The 19,921-nt window shown below is 34.1% G+C and overlaps 2 protein-coding genes, 1 long non-coding RNA gene and 1 pseudogene across 5 annotated transcripts; 1 reads left to right on the forward strand and 3 right to left on the reverse strand.

The window, feature by feature from the left end:
• Window positions 1-1,140: 1,140 nt before the first annotated feature.
• On the reverse strand, window positions 1,141-6,319 carry LOC142522601 (uncharacterized). The gene is made up of 8 exons (XM_075626096.1): window positions 6,186-6,319; window positions 5,818-6,111; window positions 3,302-3,501; window positions 2,851-3,201; window positions 2,565-2,765; window positions 2,351-2,421; window positions 1,971-2,110; window positions 1,141-1,827 (listed from the first exon to the last, which is right to left on the reverse strand). Exons 1-8 carry the CDS (start codon window positions 6,223-6,225, stop codon window positions 1,502-1,504), a joined length of 1,623 nt encoding a protein of 540 aa, XP_075482211.1. The 5' UTR covers window positions 6,226-6,319; the 3' UTR covers window positions 1,141-1,501.
• Window positions 6,320-7,704: 1,385 nt separating this feature from the next.
• On the reverse strand, window positions 7,705-14,792 carry LOC142522609 (transcription factor EMB1444-like). Of its 2 annotated transcripts, none has more exons than XM_075626116.1 (11): window positions 13,718-14,792; window positions 13,378-13,539; window positions 12,970-13,054; window positions 12,253-12,294; window positions 11,402-11,461; window positions 10,652-10,768; window positions 9,380-10,534; window positions 9,191-9,292; window positions 8,707-8,844; window positions 8,392-8,517; window positions 7,705-8,122 (listed from the first exon to the last, which is right to left on the reverse strand). In XM_075626116.1, exons 1-11 carry the CDS (start codon window positions 13,810-13,812, stop codon window positions 8,048-8,050), a joined length of 2,157 nt encoding a protein of 718 aa, XP_075482231.1. In that variant the 5' UTR covers window positions 13,813-14,792; the 3' UTR covers window positions 7,705-8,047. The 2 variants fall into 2 exon arrangements, with proteins under 2 accessions (XP_075482231.1, XP_075482223.1); XM_075626108.1 differs by having other exon boundaries at window positions 7,705-8,128; window positions 13,718-14,791.
• A 2,101-nt stretch (window positions 14,793-16,893) lies between these two features.
• Window positions 16,894-17,833, reverse strand: LOC142537133 (putative ribosome biogenesis protein RLP24; annotated as a pseudogene).
• Window positions 17,834-17,875: 42 nt separating this feature from the next.
• LOC142537215 (uncharacterized) lies at window positions 17,876-19,833 on the forward strand. Of its 2 annotated transcripts, XR_012818499.1 has the most exons (4): window positions 17,876-17,942; window positions 18,194-18,310; window positions 18,851-19,596; window positions 19,693-19,833. It is a non-coding gene; the product is annotated as an uncharacterized LOC142537215 (long non-coding RNA). The 2 variants fall into 2 exon arrangements; XR_012818498.1 differs by lacking the exon at window positions 17,876-17,942 and having other exon boundaries at window positions 18,095-18,310.
• The last annotated feature ends 88 nt before the right edge of the window (window positions 19,834-19,921 follow it).

Consider the following 19,921-nt stretch of genomic DNA (forward strand, 5'->3'; position numbering starts at 1 on the left):
TGAGAGACAAAAACTAGGAGGTTCATTTTCCAAAATATTTAGATTTAACATAGAAAATAATATTCCGAAACTCACCGATAATTAATGTTTTAATTAAAGTGGAGTGTAGTTTGAAGAGGAGGCAAATCTTCAAAGTCCAAACCTTAATATAGGGATCGATATCTAATTTTAGTATTAACATTTAGGATGCCTTATTGAGAGATGTAATGAAAGGGATGTTTTTGTTTTTGTTCATCAAGTAAAGGGACTGGACTTGGACATGACTTTGAGCTTTGAATACAACTAAAAATTGGCGTGAGACGGTTTCACGGATCAATTTTGTGAAACATGTATTCTATTTAGGTGAAAAGTATTAGTTTTTATGCCAAAAATATTACTTTTTATTGTAAATATTGACATGATTGATCTGTTTCACAAATAAAGATGGTGAGATAATCTCACAGACAAATAAACATATTCAATTATTAACAAGCTGTTAGACTTATGTTATATAATAGATTTTAGGATGAAAAAATCTTTAATTAAATTTAGATATATTTCAATTATTTATGGATATAAATAAATTTTTTTGGCTTGTAAATCAAGCATTCTATTTTTATTAAGATTTGTTGTTATGATTACAAGTTTCGTATAAAAAATTAGAGTATTTTTTACGAAAAATATAGTTTTCGTCTGATTTGGGCCTCAAAAGAGCTTCTTTACATAGCAGTTCAATTTTTTTTATACATGGTTCATCAATTCGTTCAACACTCGCTTAAAATTTGATATTAGATTTTGCTTCGCTTCATGATATACTAGCTACTTTGCACACACGGTACGTATGTATTTTTTTTTGATAATTATCGAGGGATTAAAGTGAAATTTGACTAATATCGAGGGACTAAAGTGCTATTTAAATTGTTGTAATAAAAAAAAACAGTGTTTGTTGAAATTAAAAATAAAAACAAAAGTGTAATATTAGTATAACAGCAAAATTGGAAGAACAAAAAACAGACCAAGACACCATTTTTGTCTCTATTATAGAGATTCTTAATAATAGTAATAGATACTTCGATGCAAAAACGAGACGATACAAGAATATTGAATCTCATCTATTAACATCCATTTATGTATGGAATGGATCCAAGATGAGTTTAATAACTTGTCAAGTTTCTTTTGACTATAGATGGGGGAAACATGCGGCCGCATAAAATTTGACTATAATTTTGCCTTCAAATCTGTCGTGTTTTGCATCAATTTGAACAAAACACTCTTTCTTCTAGGCAGATTTGATGAACCAAGTCCCATCATTCCCAAAGATGTCCTTCCTCTGTTTTAGGAATCGAATTACATCTCAATATTCGTTTCTTTTCTCATCGTTTCATCGAAAAGAACATCAAGGATCGTTGGCCTGATCGAGAGAATGGTTCATGGGCGTGACTAATCGAAAAAATGGGCGAAAAAATTAATACTTTATACTTGAAGATGATGCAAAAAAAGGAGACTATTGTGTTTATATTCGTCAAAAAGTTCCATCATTCAAAGAAGAAGGCAAGCCTTTAAGAACATCCCTCAGGGCATAGTAATGGCTATCACATTTGTGATCTGAAAGTATGTTGCTAGAAAGCAGAATCCTCTGAAAATGTTCGCCTGGGTTTCTCCTCAACAACGTGAAATACTCGCTGTGTCTGCTGTTTCTTTCAGCATCCATGTTCCGTTTTAAATAATACACAGTACCTGGTACAAACAGATCCTCCGCTAAGTTGTGCGGTGCTCCCCCGTGTTTTACAAGATTCGAAGCAAGACTGACACTGGGGACCGTAGGAACTTCCTTTTTTATATCCATATCTGCATATTTTGATTAAGTCCCAGATGTTAAGACTATCTCATATTTTCATCACAAAAAACAAACATGTGATGCATACAATTAACGGGAAATCTAGGAACTACAAATTTGCTTTCAGAAGTGCACATATATATACAAAACATACCAGAATTATCCCTCTGCCCTCTGAATTTGGCGTATTCAGCAAGCTTTCGAGCTACATCTTGCACAGATGAGACGACTTGTTTTGCATTGGTAACCAGATCTATCACTCCTTTCCAATCTTCTCTTTTAAATACACTGACCCTGCCAAAAGTGAAGCAAAGAGCTCAGCAACTATTGTCATTACAAACCAAAAAACCCAGCCCAAAATTATTATTACAATCAGTAACTTCATCACACCAAAAGATTGAGATTTTTCCAGGGAAATAGCAAATAATTATGAATTTCTAATTACCACATTGAATTATATTGAAAGATTGTCAGAAATCAAAAGTTTCTGATTTTTCCTTGTCTGTCACGAAGAATGATGCCTTGCAAACTTACCAATCAGTTTCAACAATTTCGTTCCTCAGTCTCGATAAAGAAGCTACGTTTAGTCTCGGTATTATATCATCCTGCAGCAACAAAAAAAGTCGAGTCATCCCAAATCCAATTTTTTAAAGAAAAGCAGTAAAAATGTTTTAAACAATAAATAAACAAAGTGATTACTTTATACATTCAAAAGAAAAGACAAATTAAATGGCAAGTTAGAACTTACCTGCATTACCACTGTCGTTACAAAACTGGAGCAACTTTCAGCAAGCTCTTTGGAGACACAAGGTGGGGTGGCATATCCAACAGCATCAATTATATCAGGGTTGAACCCCAGCTCCTTAAAAGACTTCTTATGTAGCATAATCGCAAGCAGAGACGCGGTTGCACCTCCTAGAGAATGACCCACGAGCCTTAATTTAAAACCCTGTTGATTCATTAGTACCACTAAAACAGCAATATGAAATTCTTGACCCAGAAAGAAAATCGTAACAACAAAGTTTTCAAGGCACCTTGTGCTTCTCAAGGCATTTCCTTAAGGTATCTATTTCATGAGTTAGAAACCAACGAGCAGCCTCAGCTGTGCCAAAGTGGGTTGAATAGCCTTCAAATGTGATTTCTTCGTGGCCGGAAGAAATGAAATCGGTGACGAGGTCATAGACAGTGTGAGTTCCACGAATGCCAAGAATCACGAGTTTCTTCCGCTTGTCGATTCCTACATAATATCCAGGTCTCAACACGCTAGAATTTTTTACAAACTTCACAATGTTATTTTCTCGGATCATGCTATGCCTAGCAAGACCAGTTGCATTATCTTTATAAGCTCCCTTTGCTAGTTCTGTGTGGTAGATGAGATCCTGAACCTAAATCACCAAGCACATTATTTTATAAGAATTATTGCATAAAAAAAATGGTCAAAGATAATTTTATGATGCCAAGAACAAAAATGGTTTTGATCATTACAATGGCCTCCGAAGAGATAAATTCACCCTTCACGTCCTCCATAGCACCTGTGGATGCTTGCTGAAGATATATGAGATACAACCCAACAGTAAGATCACTCAGACTCCAATCCTGGATTCCAAGCTTACTCCTTTGTATACTGGAAAAAATTTCCGATAGTGATCTATCCGTGGGTGGAGGTTTGTAAACATTTCCGTTTCCTGAAAAAAAAAAACATATTTCATTTCCATTTGGGAAATATGGATAACGATTAATTCTGCACGGTTATAATAAACATGCTTTATAAAAATTCTAACAAGAAATGAGAACCAAGAGATCGGGGAGAAAAAGCAGCAACTCTTACATACATACATCCACACACACACACACACATCATTATAATGCTCCCTTATCTATTTTACACCTCCTAAATCCCTTGGAAACCATATGCTTCCAGCAGGCAGATGAAGGTTGGGTAAGTAGCTGATAGCTCCCCTTGACTTCTAAATGAACTTCTCTTCCAGGAAAATTTGTCAACTTTCAAGCTTCCACTAAAGAAAAATGGATGACAAAATCCTTTTATGGATATGAGTATTCATTCTTCCATAGGCGGTGTAGTCTAGTATCATTTCCATATCCATGTCTCCTAGTCCTAGCTCCGATCATCCGAATCCACACGAAATTTGTTTTCTAAGTCAGTGGAACGAAAGTTGAGCAAATGATTTACCATTTCGCCCAATGATTCACCGCCATTGTTTACTCAACAAAAGATGCCATTTCGATTGAACTTAACTACTGTATCTGAATGTTCAGTGGTCTGGAACCTCATAGGGAAGAGGACAGATGTCGGGCTTCAACTAAGTAACCCTATGCCGGCCAAATGCTACGTCCTTCATAGGCAAACGGATGAATGAGATTCAAGGGAACGAAACAAGGCTCTTCGTTATTTCATACATCGCCAGAAAAAAGAGTAAAATCTAAATACAACCAACAACAAAAAGACTTATGTCGTTAATAAATCGAGGCTTGTCCTGTCCATTCGAAATAATTAGGATTTGAGATAATTTCGAGCTTAGCCCCACCCCCATTCATCCTTTTTAAGGCCAAGAAAAAAGCCCGGCTCCATTATTGATGCTACCATGGTTCGCAATCGCGGTCGCGGAGTTCACCGTTCCAGTTCTCAAGGCATTTTACAGGAACGGTCACGGCACAAATATTTTTTAAAATTAATATAAATTGAAAATTTAAAAAAAAATTTAAAAATATGTAAATCAAAATAAATATCATTTAAATAGATTATTTGATGAAAACAAGATAGTAAAAATATATTTTTAAAATTTTATTCACATTTTATTGAATCATAAAGCATATCTTTGTTATATATCGAAATTTTCACAATCTTCTCAAAATTGAAATATACTATTAAGAAAGTTTTGGGTTATAATCAATTAAACTTTCGAAACAAACTAATTGGAAAAAAGAAGATATTGTACCTTATAAAATTTCGTGTCTTTCAACGCAAGTATTAACTTTATAATCTCCAGAATTCTAGAAAACAACAGGCAAGGATTTATGATACTTATATTGACTTATACAAAATTAAAAATTTCAAACAAAACACCAAAGAACAAATATTTATAAAATTTCAACAACTTCGAAATTAAAAATATAAAATATAAATAAATATAATGTATTACTTCAAAAGAAAACACAATATATTCATACCTTATAATTCTGAGTACGGCATAATTTCAGCTACAAAATTGAGTATGCATATGTGTGTGATATGCAAATCAAGAAAATGGTAAATTTAAGCATTACACGGTACTTTCAAATCAAATAATAAACTACTTTACAGTAATGCAATGTACATTATTTGAAAAGATATCTCGCAGATGTAGGTTCACTTAGAGACATTATTTGAAAAGATATTTTGTATTTAGATCGACCAACTCGACCCAGAAGAGTGGGTCGAGCTCTTCAACTCGACCGAAGAGTTTGGGTCGAGCTCGACCTAGTTGTGACTCAAGAGCTCTTCACAATTAGCTCTTCATAAATTGTGAAGAGCTCGACCCAAGCTCTTCACAAAAAGATTGGGTCGAGCTCGACCCAAAAAACGAGTGACCCACCTCGACCCCGAGGTGGGTCGAGGACTCGACTATCGTTCCTTTTTTTTCTTCTTTTTAACGTTATGTTCCATGTCGTTTCGTCGATCCGTACCGTTCCACCGATAACACTACGTTTTTTATCTACGAAACGACGATCGAAAGCATCAACGTTCACACCCCGAAACTTCGTCAAGACGGGGCTCGTTCCCGTTCCAGGTCGGTTTCTGCAAACCATGGATGCTACCCACAGGCAACTTAAATTCCAATCCGAATTTCAAGTCACGAAAAGGCTTACCTCCCCAAATAAATGCAAATTACAAGAACGTGCAACAGATTAACCATACTTAAAACCCAAATGGCAAACAAATTATTAAGAAAAATCTAAGCTTTTCTGCAAATTCGTCCAAAAATAGGATAAAACAGACGAACCTTTCGGAATAGCCCACTTCCACAACTGTAAAGCGGGATCCAGAGCTTTAGCAATCCAAGCAATATCCGGCTTCCATTTATCATTATAAATGCTAAAATCATCCTCCTCTGAAATATACCTGCTAATTCCCGAATCATAATTTGCGGGGCTTTTATCCAACTTGTCAATATCCTTTCTTCCTTTGAATTCATCATCATCTGCCTTCGACCACTGGAAGCGGTTCGCAATACAGCTGTACACGTATTTCTTGTAAGAACCATCCTTCTTAAAAAACCGAATGCTTCTATTAAAATCTGCAAGAAAAGGAGAGTTTAATTACCCGTTAAAAAATATTAATTCGTGTGATTTGATTAAGAAGACAACAGACCCACGATGTTGAAGAACTGTTTGATGGGCAATTCAAACATTTCACGGTCGGTGATTCGAAGAAATGCGGAGACACGTACGTTTAATTTTGTGCCAGAGTGCTCCACGAGGCGGTGGTGATGGTGTAGGAAAAAACTTGAGGAACAGGTCTCCTGGTATAAAAATAATATTTATTTATAGATTATTCAAAAAAAATTCATTATACAAAATACGATCTGTAAAATTATTTTTTTTTACCAAACTCGGGTATATGGATTATTGCCATACAATCTTTATATCTCATCCTAAATTTCAGATTTGGGTGTCATCATGCGAGTTATTTTTTTAAGAAGTATTGTCCAATTTTGAGATAAAATAATTCATTTTTTTAATACTCCAAATGGTAGTATGTATATTTTCATTTCATATAGCTTATATTTGTTGATGTTATAAATTTTTATTTTTGTTAGAACTTATAAGTTTTCATTATTTATTTGATAAAAAAATTGTACATAACTTATAAGATGTCAAAATAATAAACTGTTTTTATAGCTTATAAGCTTACCTCACATTATTTTCAAAAACTCTTATTTTAAAATTTCAAAAATCTCCAAAATATCCCTATATATCTTCTTAAATCTCTACTTTATGATCGCTTCCTAAATTCACATATAATCACTTTTTCTTTTATTAAATTTAAAATAAGATTTTGTTTTATCTTTTTATTAAAATATAAAAAATAAAAATATTAAGATTTTATTGAGTAAATTATTAACATCAATGTTTTAAATAACATTTTACTTATACACATAAAAATAATATTAAATATTTTCTTTATCCAAAGAATATCAATTTTTTAAATCAACATTTTACTTATACATATAAAAATAATATTAAATATTTCTTTTTCCAAAAAACATCAATTTTTATAAATATATATATTAATAGAGTTATTTTTTAATATTAAAATTATATATATATGCACACACATATAACTTACGTTTAACTTATATTATTATAATTTTTTTGATAATTTTGACAAGAAAAAGATCTTACAATAATCAACATCTTTGAGTTGTTTAAAATAAGTTCATCCAAACAATTTAAAACTATTTATAAGATATAAGAATATATAAATTGTTTTAAATAAATTTGACCAAACATCTCAAAGTACAAAAAAAACATCACTGTATTTGGATAAAACTATTATTTTAAATCCAAAGATAACTTAATTATGATTTGATAATAAAGCTTATTATTTACATTACAAATGACAAATTTAAGAATGTGATTCACATATTACAGAACAAGAAAGATATTTGATTTAGCAACTTGAGTAGTTATGTTTTCCCTTTCTTCATCTCTAGATTGAGGTTGGGATCGATATTTGAGTGCCAAGTCTAATCTATAAAGAGCAGTATGTATGTCCGAGCACTTTCGAACTTGGTGGTATGAAAATTAGTTCTGGAAATCAGACTCTGCTTAAATATGACACTATTATGTTGTGTTTACAATTTTTGTAATAGACGGACGTACTATTTTACTTGTTCTTGCTTGTTTCGCTTACTCAAATATTTCGTTTTCTATTACATCAATCATCCTCGACAAAGACACAAGAAATTTTTTTAAAAGAAATCTCACTCAAACTAATAAGAGAAAATAAATAATTCATCTGTCAAAACAAGCTACATCTGAGAAAAAATGAGGAAACAAAAACCAGATATTGGAAGTGACGAAGAAAATACAATCAGTGGAGAGTGGTCATAGTGAAGAAGCATCGAAAATAAATTCCCACCGTCGACAGCTGACTCGAGAGGTTGAAATTTGAAGTGAATGGATCATGAACTGCTTTTCAACATAACCAATGCTTAGAGAAACAGGAGACTAACTAGAAGTCTTAGATTGCAAAATCTGCATCAGAGACCATAAAACATCCATCCGGTGCATGCTTTTGTTGTTCTGTCCCTAAGCAGGTAATGCTACTATTAGAAAATGAACGAATAAGAGAGAAGTGTGTACGTAACAAAAGAAACTTCACGAGTTTATGATCATCAAAGACTACGCATTGAAGTCTTGGATTCTAGATCTCCAGTATTCAAATAATTAGCAACTGTCTTCATCAATTTTTTTTGACACTTAAGTTACTTCACCAAATGGAATGCCACTTCGGGAAAAATGCCAGATGCGAATCAATTCCCTGAATATATCAGTTATAGTAAGATTTATACCTCAACCACGAAGCACATCCAGGTCTTATTTCCACATGCTTCAGAAACACCTTTCAGAATAGTTAAACCCAAACTTCTGATGGTTTCTGCAATATCGAGAAACTGGCTGCACCGTTCACACAACATCTACATAAATAAAAGAGGATGATGGTGAAGATTAGAAGATAAAAAAAATATAGAATGTGTTTCTTGTCTGGCACATTCAACTCTTGCCATACTCTCTTAGATAAAAAAAGTTCATTTGATTGTTTGAAATCATGGAACTCTCGTTGTCGGTTGCAGAAACTATGGGTAGCTATTGAAACGTTTTGGTACCTCAACGAGCATTTGCCCATGCATATTTATGTTTTCCACTATTATCGGGCAAACTTTGGAGTTATTTCCCACTTCCACGGCCCAGCTCGAACCCTGCTCACTTGAAAATCTTCGCATATCTGTGTTCTTGTCAAGCAACTGCGAAATCACACATTTGTTCCTAGATTAAAACAGATCACAAATAGCATGAAACGAATTTAACCCAGTTGGTAATGAATTTTTGGCTATCCACGCATAGTTTCAATAGATGCAAACATGTGTGATAACATCTTTGTGGGGTGGAAGTTCTCCTTAGCAATCATATCATGCTCTTTTCATTGCAAATAATTATTTTTATAAATTCTATCACCAAATTAAGTTGTTAAGCAGTTGTTTGAGGTCACAGGCAGTATAAGTGAACCTCAATATTATGTGCCCAAGTCCCACTCGTTAGTAAATAGGAATTCCAACCTACTGGATGTATTGAGCAATATTAAATCCTTACCTTCGATGCAGAGTATTTATGCAGCTTCTCCGCAAGCTTAGTGATGCTTTGCAAAAAGAGCATATGTTTGATTGTTCTCTCAAGAAGTGAATCAATACTGCACTGTGTCATTTAGAAGTTTCAGCACATATTATACTGAAAATAAAAAGAAACGCTTCAAAATCAGGAAAAAAAAGGTATGGACATCACCTTTGTTCCACTAGGAACAAGCTCTCGCAACTCCTTTATTCGATCTTGGATCAATTGCCTGTCCCTTGGCCTTGGCCTAGAATTTTCACCAGTCCTGGTTCTCTTTTTATTCATCTTAACTGGTTCTCGCGGCTTTTCCAAGGGTTCACTCCCTCTGCTAGAGCTGGGCGACAAAAGACCTTTCAAAGACTCGATACCAAATGGCACTGAGTTCAAGCTACTTGATGTGGCTCGATCAAATGAGTAGCACGAGTAGCATGTGGAACTAATGGTACCAACACTTGTGCAAGGTGTTTTTTCAGTAGAAAAGAAACTCTCCTCAGTCTCTTGGCATGATTTCACACTGTTTGCATCATTTTCTCTACGACTAACTTCGGCCACCAATGCATCCAAAAGGTTCATATCAGGGTTCTCCATCAGCAAACTGCTACTGCTCATTCCCTCAGGATTTTCAATAGCCATATCGGAGTGATTTTTTTCTTCTTCCCAGACCAAGTTATTCTGCTTTCTAAAAGAGGGTCCCAATGCTTCATACAATTCATAGCCAGTACAAAAACTGAAAGGAGAAAGATGCGTCTCAAAAGTACTAAACTTGCTTTGTAATTCTAGATTGCTCTTGAAGTCTGGATTCAACTGCTCACTTGGAGTTTCTGGAACATAAAATTCACTTCGATCCTGAAATGTTAGAGAATCGAGATTTTCCAAAGGAAGGCATGATAAGTTCATCTGATGACAATCAGTCGGTAGAGTGGCATCATATAAATACGAGTATTCACCCTTGACATTCTTCACAGCTGGCAGATTCAAGATTTCTTGTCTTTTTCCCAAATCCTTGAGGTCATATGTTTCTTCTCCACACTTAATCTCACAAAAAGATATCATTGCTTCTTGTCTTTGCTGCCTAGTAAGAATCCTTTCAGAACTTGAGGGAAGTGAAATTTCATTCCCCGGTATTGAGCATTCGGCTCTTTCACGCATCTTCATTTGAAGTGTTACAGAGCCTCCCGATAGAGAAGAAACAGATGCGTGATTATTCCCTATGGATGAACATATTTGAGTACACAAGCTCGTCCCATCCTCACGAACAGAGCTGTCCAATTTCATTTTGTGGTCATGAATTCCTGCTGAATTCGGAATTCCCGCACAGACATCTGACTGACAAGTCATGTAACAGCATTCAAGAGTGGAAAATGAGTTTACCTACTTTATATGTACATACAAGTGGATATATCGAAAGTGTAATAAAACGAGAGAAGAGAAAGAGACACTCACCAAACAAGAATTTTTTAAGGTGCTATGAAGTGAACTGGAAATACCACGGGCTAAAGAATCTTGCAGATCAGAAAAAACATTTCTGATGTGGTTGATCAATTTCAAATCCTCGGTGATCTGATCAGCTCAAACATAAAAATGAATGTAATTTCCATATCAGGAGAACTGGACTAGGATTAAGGCATTAACAATCAGAGATTCCTTTATATAAGTATTTTAAACTAAGTGCTTATTAAATGTCATCATTTAGACAATCAATGATGATGGCTGAAAATATCATGCGGAACTCCGAAATTTTGGAGCTTATTTCATCGTGCCTGTCCGTTTCTTTAGGTTTTAAATGTACAGGTTCAATTATTGCTATATTGCACAAACAAATGTCAACCAAAGGAGAAAAGTATTTATTTATCAACTCGTTCAACTGAAGCATACACGATGATGAAGGATAGAGCAAACAAGGTCTACCTAACTTTCTCAAAATCAAGCAACACATTGAAATTGACATAGGACACCATGACATCAAGCACAAATGACCTCATGGCATCTGTAATTAGAACACATATCTAAGAACATACCTTATCTATCAAAAATTTTTATCAAAAGAAAACATAAGTTGCTTTATTGGCTGTGCTACCAATACAAAGCACTATCAGCCAAGTAGTGCATGTAATTGTTCGATTTTTCCAGTGTGGCAAGCATCAAAAAAATCACAAGGAGCGAACAGAACTATCGAGTTAGCTAATGACATACTTTATGCAGAGAACCAAGTTGTATGACTCCATGTGGAATAACTGCCACAACTGCAATGGTCTGCAAGACAAGAAATCCTCCATCATGATCACGCCTCAACAAAAAATCCGAAGAAACTCAAGGTTAATATATACAGCATAAGTTCAGAAGCTGCTTTCCAAAGGAAACAAAATGGCAAGTAGAATTTCAAAGGACATGAGATTTCACTTGCTCTTTCTTAATAAATAAATAGCAGATTTTTACAAACACCAAGAAATCAATTTTGTCTTGGTGCGATGAAAAGGAAGAACAAAGAAATTAATAGCAAAATGTGATGATATTAGCAAAGAATTAGCTAGGTTGATTTCCTCTACCATTTTCATCAGGCTGTAATTGAGGTTGCAAATAAATTCTTAACAATGTATCGATTCAGATGGGTACTTATCGAGCTCGAGCCGGTTTGAAAATGAGTTCACCTAAGCAACAAGGCTAATTATTTTTATCATTGATCGGGACGTTACAACTGGTCATGTAATCTTAACTACTTTACTAGCTCAAAATTCAAGCTCGAGCCACAAGCATTATTAGTTGAGCTCCAACTCAACAATTTTATACTCATGTACAAAACACTCTCAAATCAAACATGGATACAGCTTCAACACCAAGTTCAAATATTTCCTCAATATTCTTCCCAGGTTGTTCATATGTAGCCCTGACCATTGCCATAAAGAAAATATTTTTGGAAGCTTCTCAGCATAAGTTTTAGTTGCTACTCTGTTTCTAATGGGTGATTTTTTGTTTCCACTTATCAATGGAATAATCACATAAGCATTGATAGCATAAAATAGAAGCAAATAGGATGATAGATTCACCTTAATGCCAGCTGAAAATTGATTTTGCCATCCATCAAAAGGCTGGACAACATAAACGTTTTCAATTAGAATGAGCGAAAAGGCACTACGTAATTGCAATAAAGAAACAAAAAGTTTCACACCATTCATCAACACTTTTATTGCCATATCTCCCTTTTAGACTTAGTTTCACATACCAAAGTCTCTTCTAATGAGATGAAAATAACCACGGTACTCTGTACCAAAATTCTCATATTTAAACAAAAATTCATAAACATGAGACCCTTCCAGGTGTGATTACCGTAATCAAAGCACCCCTAACCTAGTACAAAAAACTCAAGGGCCCCATATATTGCAAAATGGAAAAGTCTAACACCAGGTGCAACAATCACAGTGTGCTTTTAGTCTTTCTCACAAAAATGTGATTGGGGGACCAAATATAGGACACTTAACCATGTGAACTATAAGTCTATAACAATGATCATTACACTAAGAATTACGAAATTCTTAAGCAATTAACAACTACTTCAGTTATAAACACAATATGTCTCAACTAACAAGCTAGATTTTGGCATAATCACACAACAATTAAAAAAAAGGTAAGCCTTACTATTTTCTTGAACAATAACCATCAGTTTGGTACTTGATGCCACAACAAGAATTAATTAAATTGTGTAAATAGCTCTATTCCATAAATGAATCATTTCAACATTGTTAAAAACAAAAAAGATTCCTGACCTCCGATGTGGAGAAAGAACCAGCAACATGTGTATCTGAGTATATCCATGAATGCTTCCCAGAAACTGCCACCTGTCCAACAATCCTGCGCAAATAGAAAAAATAAGAAAAATCAAATATAACAAACATTTGTGCATCTTCCCATAAACAAATCGTTAAAAAAAGAAAGTTAAAGAATTCATTGGTTTCTAAGTATTTCACTCATACAACACTGATCCTCGTAGACATGTTGATGTTGCCACAAGCATTAGCTACAATAATAGTCGGTTGTATTTACAGATAAAAAACAAAAACAAGCACAAGTCAAAAAACAAAAACAAAAAAAAAAAAAAAAAAAAACAAGCCGGTAAAACATAGATATGAGGAAATTTAGTGGATATGCTAAAAATGTTTATGAACAAGCCATACCCTTCTCCGAGAGAATATAGTTGATATGACATCTTTGACATGGCTAATCCCAACGGATCATGTGAATAAAGCTCATAATTCAAGCTGCGAGGGGTCTCAATGAAAAATTTCCTATCTGGGTGTAGATTGATGTCATAATAGGCATCCTCCCAAGTCAATATCCTGCATAAATTTGCAGGCGTAAAAGCTGTTAAAATCAATAAATAAAGAACCAATTTACGATGGGTCACCACTCGCTACCCATGAAAATCCTTTAAGAGGTCGACAATTATCAGTAACGGTGATTTTATTGTATCAAAAAATCTTGAAAGTCAGGCCAGATACTAATAATGGCACTCACATCTGTTCTTGGTACTCGAGCTTCCAGAAAATTGCATATTTCCAGCCAGTGTTAAAACAAAGGCTCCTCAGCATCAGCTGCAATTGGCTTTCCATCTGTCCTCCTCCCGGCAAACAAAAATCCTAACCTTAAAACCCAATTCTAAACGGAAAGAAACCCATAAAATCCCTATGTTCAACCCCGTCTTTGAAGTACAATTCCTGATCCTAGCTTCCCCTGTAAGATCCTCTACCGGCTTGTTTCCTTCTCACCCGTCTCTTGATTACAGGACCCACCGTTGGCAGCAGCATTCTATCACCCTTCTCCATCTTCTCTCCCACTTCTACACACTAACCCAAGCGCCAAGCAACAATCAAACTAAAAGCTTCTGTCTCACTAAAATACAACAAAAAAAACCAGCACAAAACTCCAGGAAAACACCATTCATATCCCACCCTTCAAGCAATTCTCCATATTTGATCACGCTTCAACCTGAATAAATCTCAGAGAAACCCTCAGAGTAACCTTTACCGAAATTCCTCAAAGAAGAGCAACAAAACCAACCACAGCCTTACAGAATTCACCACAACCAGGAGACTCCCAACTCCAAGAAACTAAAAAAGATTCGGAAACCCTTCTAAAACACTCAATCTAACGAACAAAGAAAGTAAAAAAACAGCTATCTATCGTATAACAAACGACATTGAGCAGTCCATCGCAGTTCCTCTCCGTTGAAAAACTTTCAGCTTCCAGAATACAAATAACTCGACAGACAAGTTCAAAACAAGAACTCGAAATCCTTTACCAGTAAACTGTTTCAGAACAGTACCACCGAAACTCAGCATAGAAACGATGGGCAACGAATCCGTTTGCTGCCATTCGAGTTCCGATCACCAATATCAAGCACAAATCACAACATCCCAGAGGAGAAGAGAACTCGAAAAAGACAAGCCTTTTACGTTAAAGGATAAAAAATAAAAAGTCAGTTTTCAAACAGAAAGATGACAACTTGATTCAATCGTTAAATCTCTTCAAACTCAAAGATTTGCTATTTATATACAAAGAAAGTGTGCAGCTTTTGTCGACGCTACAGTTGACAACGTTGCTTTCTAATCTTCTCCCGCGCTCACTACGCCGCAATTTACTTTGCGCCGCATATTGTTAAATGTCCATTATACCCCGTAATATTTTTCGTTTTGCCCTTTTACTTGTTATAATTAATAATGATAATTAAGCGTCATAAATATGATAATTATAACTTACGTTTTAAATTTTTAATATAAATAATTATCTGATTTTTTCAAAAAATAATATCTAATATATACATCTTAGTCCGATTGCTTCAATTTTTCTATTTGCATAACTAAATAATATTACAATAATAAAATGTGAACAAACTTTATTTTATTAGTTATTTGTATATAAATTCGATTTGGGGTCAAAAATAATTTTGATATTTGCATATTTGAGAGTTTAGAATAATTTTTATAATTACTCTCTACTTCTATTTACATATATATAGAGATCTAAAAATTTAATACAACCAATAATATTAAATCAATTATTGAAATATTATATTATAAATGGATCCAGAAAGAGAATAGAAAACTTGTCAATTTTTTTTATAAATAATCATTTATTTATTTTTAATTAATTGTTTGCATTTAAATATTACTTCAAATTAAATTCATCCAAGGGACCTACCATATACATTTAAAAAGGGAGAAATAATATAAACTAAACAAGAAATTGTGGAATCTTATAATAATATTATGCAAACCTACTGGTAACATTTTTTTTAATGAAATTAATAATGTGTCACGTTATGATGAAAAATGAGATATGCTTTTGAATTATTCCACTTTTGTGGCCAACAAAATAATATCATTGTGAAGAAATTTGTATTGTTGTTTTTTTTTTTTCCATTGTAAAGAAATTTGTTGCTGATCTTCCCGTCATCCAAAATCTTCCTTTATACTTTTACTCAAGGACACTAACTATACAAATCTAAGTACATTTTATGGGATAGTCGGTGAATATTTACATTAATATATTAATTATCAGTAGTACACGGTTTTTTTAAGATATACGTCGATTTAGAGTTTATGGTATAACTTAAAATTTATCTGGTCAAGAATAAGTTGTGGAAGACATAATTGATTTCTCTATTGAAATATTATTTGTACATTTATCATCGTCTAGAACTAATTTACATCATATTTTTCAGGGGGTTTTGAGAATTTGTTAGCAGTCAAGCTCTCAATTGGCATTCAACAATCATTTTTACTGCTAAAAGTTGACACCTCATTTGCATTTGTCCCCTTTCTTTTTTGCAATCTAATTTCATAGTTTCAAAGTGGGATTTTAATCTCATTATTGCCAAAGCCACTAACTATCAGATGGTATTTGACAATCCATCATTATTTCAGACAGCTGACAAAACTGCCCACAGTGCTTTGCTCCACTTCCAATTTCTACCTTTTTTCTATAAATTTCAACTGTTATTTCCCCCCAATGCTAGAAGTAATCGATGATTCATGTAATTACTTTATGTATCACCATTTCTAACTTTTTTAGCCCACAAAAATATCCCATCACACTTACTAGATTTTTAATGGATTGGAAAATCAAACGTTTTAGGATAACTAAAGCTTGTTTTCTGATAAAAAAAATATAGATTCTAGATAAATATGAAGGTTTTTTTTTGTTTTTGACAATATTAAGATCTAGAATATATATAAAAAAAAAGCTAGATAGCATGTTATCGCGATAATATCAGAAGAACGAAATAATCATATTAACTATATGTAATGAATAATATGGTTTTAGAAAGAAAATACAATTATGTGAACGCAATATTTATAACAGTCTACAAAATTTAAATCTGGTAATCAGTCTTATGTATACAAAAAAATGAAGTATTTTCATTCCCATTATCCTATGTACCAAAGACTAGATAAAGTGGCCTCCGAGTTTTTTGTTTTTTGTATAATTTCCCACTTTTACTTTGTGGGATTTATAATGATCGTATGTAGATCTCTCAGCCTAACTTTTCACTAGCATTGTGAATACACATCATAGTGATTGAGTAGTGGACGCAATCATTGGTGTCTACTTTAAACTGTGGTTTATATAATTGTGTCAAATATATAATTTGGCCAACTATTAAATTTTGCCTTTTTATGTTACAAATGTTGCTATTTGGCCTCAATGTAACAGTTGGAATAAGAATTGAAGAATTTGTCCCTAAAAACAAGTATATCGTTGTCCTCGGTTTGCGGTCGAGAAACTTGGACCTTGATCTTTGGTAATGTGAGCGAGGGATCTTGCTGGAGAACATCAGGAGCTTTGAACATGTGATTTGTGAATGCTCTTTCCTTTGCTGCCTCTCTCTGCAACTTGGCTTTCTACCCTTTATTGTCCAGTAGCAGGTCAATAACCACTAAATATAAATTGACTTAAAAGAAAAACATTCAATGGTTAGCGGGCAACAATCAGCAAGGAAGAACCAACGACCTCTAGGCGTGGTGATCCCTTGCTTCATTATCAAGTCTGACTTTGTCGATTTTTTTGATATTCTTCAGAGTATTATCTGTCACATTCTTATTATATATCTCATGCCTATTGAGTTTTCTATCAAATTCAACTTGTTGAAGTTGAATCGCGAAAAAGATATTCGTAAAAACATATATGAATGGTGAATTGGTGACGATGATTCTTACATGAGTCATGTTCTTGCCATTCAGCTGTCTATAATTTTGGTCCATTTTACTTTACGAAGATTCCTCTTCGTCTTGAAGTTTTTGTGCAATTTAGAACGACAAAATTTAATGATATGTATAGTCAAATTTTTGGCTATGTATGGACTCAAATTGTTCAAAAACTCAGAACAAGCGCTAAATCTCTTTTCATATAGATTTGATGAATCCAAATTTGATTGAAGGAACAAAATCCCCAACTGCTAGGTTTATACATGTTCAACATGCATCAGCATAGCTGCATATGGCCTACTCTAACAACATAAAACAATGTGATAACAAGTAATAAAAGCTATGTCAAATTAGTAATCAAATTTTCCAATTTCGAGAACTTTCTATTTTAGAAATCTTCGTCAACACGTGAAGACACCAGTTTCATTCCCACAAATAACCAATGTAATATTAATAAATCAATCAGGGTGTCAAAGCCTGATTCTTATGTGGATTCTATTTCCCTGTATTGATCTCAAACTACGTCATCATCAAAGGTAGAAATCTTATGTTTGTTTTTGGAAAGTTCTGTTGTGTCATATGGTCGAACCTCAAGTTGTGTCCTCTTTGCTATCAATATATACTGATATTTTCCTTATTTTTAGTGTTATTAACTTATGTACATTACATATGATATTCAAGCGGTTTAGTGTTTAGACTTTTTTATCAGTGGCTCAGATACTTTATGGTTGAATTTTGGAAGTTCTGTCCCTGTACTTCTATGATCCTGTCGGTTCTGTAAATGCAGGTCATAACGAGGCCGTGCTTTCAGTTTCCTTCAGTCCTGATGGACGGCGTGGATCTGGTGATACCACTGTCCATTTATGGGATCTGAGCACACAGACACCACTATTCATATGTAATGGTTGAAAACTATTTCTTCTGTGAACACTTACTTTATCATTCCAATGGAAGTTTGCTTGTTTGCATGTCTTGTTGCATGGCTGTTCACGTGTGTGACTGATTTTGTTGCCTGTTTGAAATCACCAAATCGAAGATGTCTGGTGACTTTGGTTTGTAATTAAACAAATGAAAATTTACCATCTGGATTTTTTATTGCTCATCGCTACTAGACGTGTGGTTACGGATTGTTATAGTTCCACAAAAAAATTTATAGATAACTTTAAAAACGGTTCTCATCTGTGTTTCAGTTGAGTTAAGTTGTACAACATTTGAACTATAAATTTGTGCATGATCTTTCTGATTTGATGCTCAAGTACTTCTGATGGAAGAGTAACATCTAAATTTATCTTATTCCCCGCACTCTGTTGGCTTTGCCTCTGTTTTCCAAATTCCTCGTTTCATGTATCCATTTCCATCTGTCCCTGTTGTATTCGCTGCTTAGTTTGGGGCTTTGTTTCATTGCTTCTGGAAATATCTGTAATCTGATGCTTCTTTTCTTTAGGACAAAAGAATTGGGTTCTGTGTATTGCATGGGCACCAGATGGTAAGCATCTTGTAAGTGGAAGCAAAGCTGAAGAAATCTTATGCTGGAACCCACAAACTGGGGAGCCATCAGGACAATCCACTTATTGTAAGCTTATAAAAAGTTAACGGAGGTCTTCTTATACTCTTTGCTTTAAGTTGACGGAAAAGATTATGATGTCAGGGGAAAAAAAATTTAGGCCATTGATATTCATTTCTACATGTCTTTACGTGCATTGGTAATGATGTATGAAAATATACGACATCATTGACATCTCAGGGTCACAAGAAATGGATAACTGGAATTTCATGGGAGCCTTTGCATCTCAATGCACCATGCCGTCGCTTTGTTAGCGTCAGTAAAGATGGTGATGCAAGGATATGGGATGTTTCACTAAAGAAATGTATTATATGTCTTACCGGACACACACTTGCCATAACTTGTGTAAGATGGGGTGGAGATGGAGTGATATATAATGGTACCCTCCCCCCCACCAGTGACAATATGCCTTTCAAAGTTGATATGAAGCCTTTATTTACTTTTCTTGAAAATTTGAGGTGTACAGTATTGAGATACGTGTGTAATTGGAAAACTCACAAGTTTGTATGAAAGGGTTTAAATTGTTGCAAGTGCAGTGCAATTCACACCTTCGTACTTGCAGATCTCAGGATTGTACTATTAAAATGTGGGAAACCTCACAGGGGAAGCTAATACGTGAATTAAAGGTACTTTTGTGACAACTCTCATCCTTGAGCATACCAAATCTGTTTTGTTTTGTTTTGTTTTGTTGTTAAATATTTTAATTCTTTCATGAAATGTAGGGCCATGGGCATTGGGTTAATTCTTTGGCATTGAGCACCGAATATGTTCTCCGGTCTGGTGCCTTTGATCATACCTGAAAACAATATTCATCTCCAGATGAAATGAAGAAGGTATCATCAATATTTCCAGGGAAAAGAGATGATATTTATTTTCTTTTCCTTATTATTATCATTATTTCAAATTCTTGGACTTGGATGTACATGGATCTTTGTTTTGGTAGATATAAGT

The sequence above is a fragment of the Primulina tabacum genome, chromosome 2, assembly GCF_025594145.1.
Source record: "Primulina tabacum isolate GXHZ01 chromosome 2, ASM2559414v2, whole genome shotgun sequence".
NCBI lineage: Eukaryota > Viridiplantae > Streptophyta > Magnoliopsida > Lamiales > Gesneriaceae > Primulina > Primulina tabacum.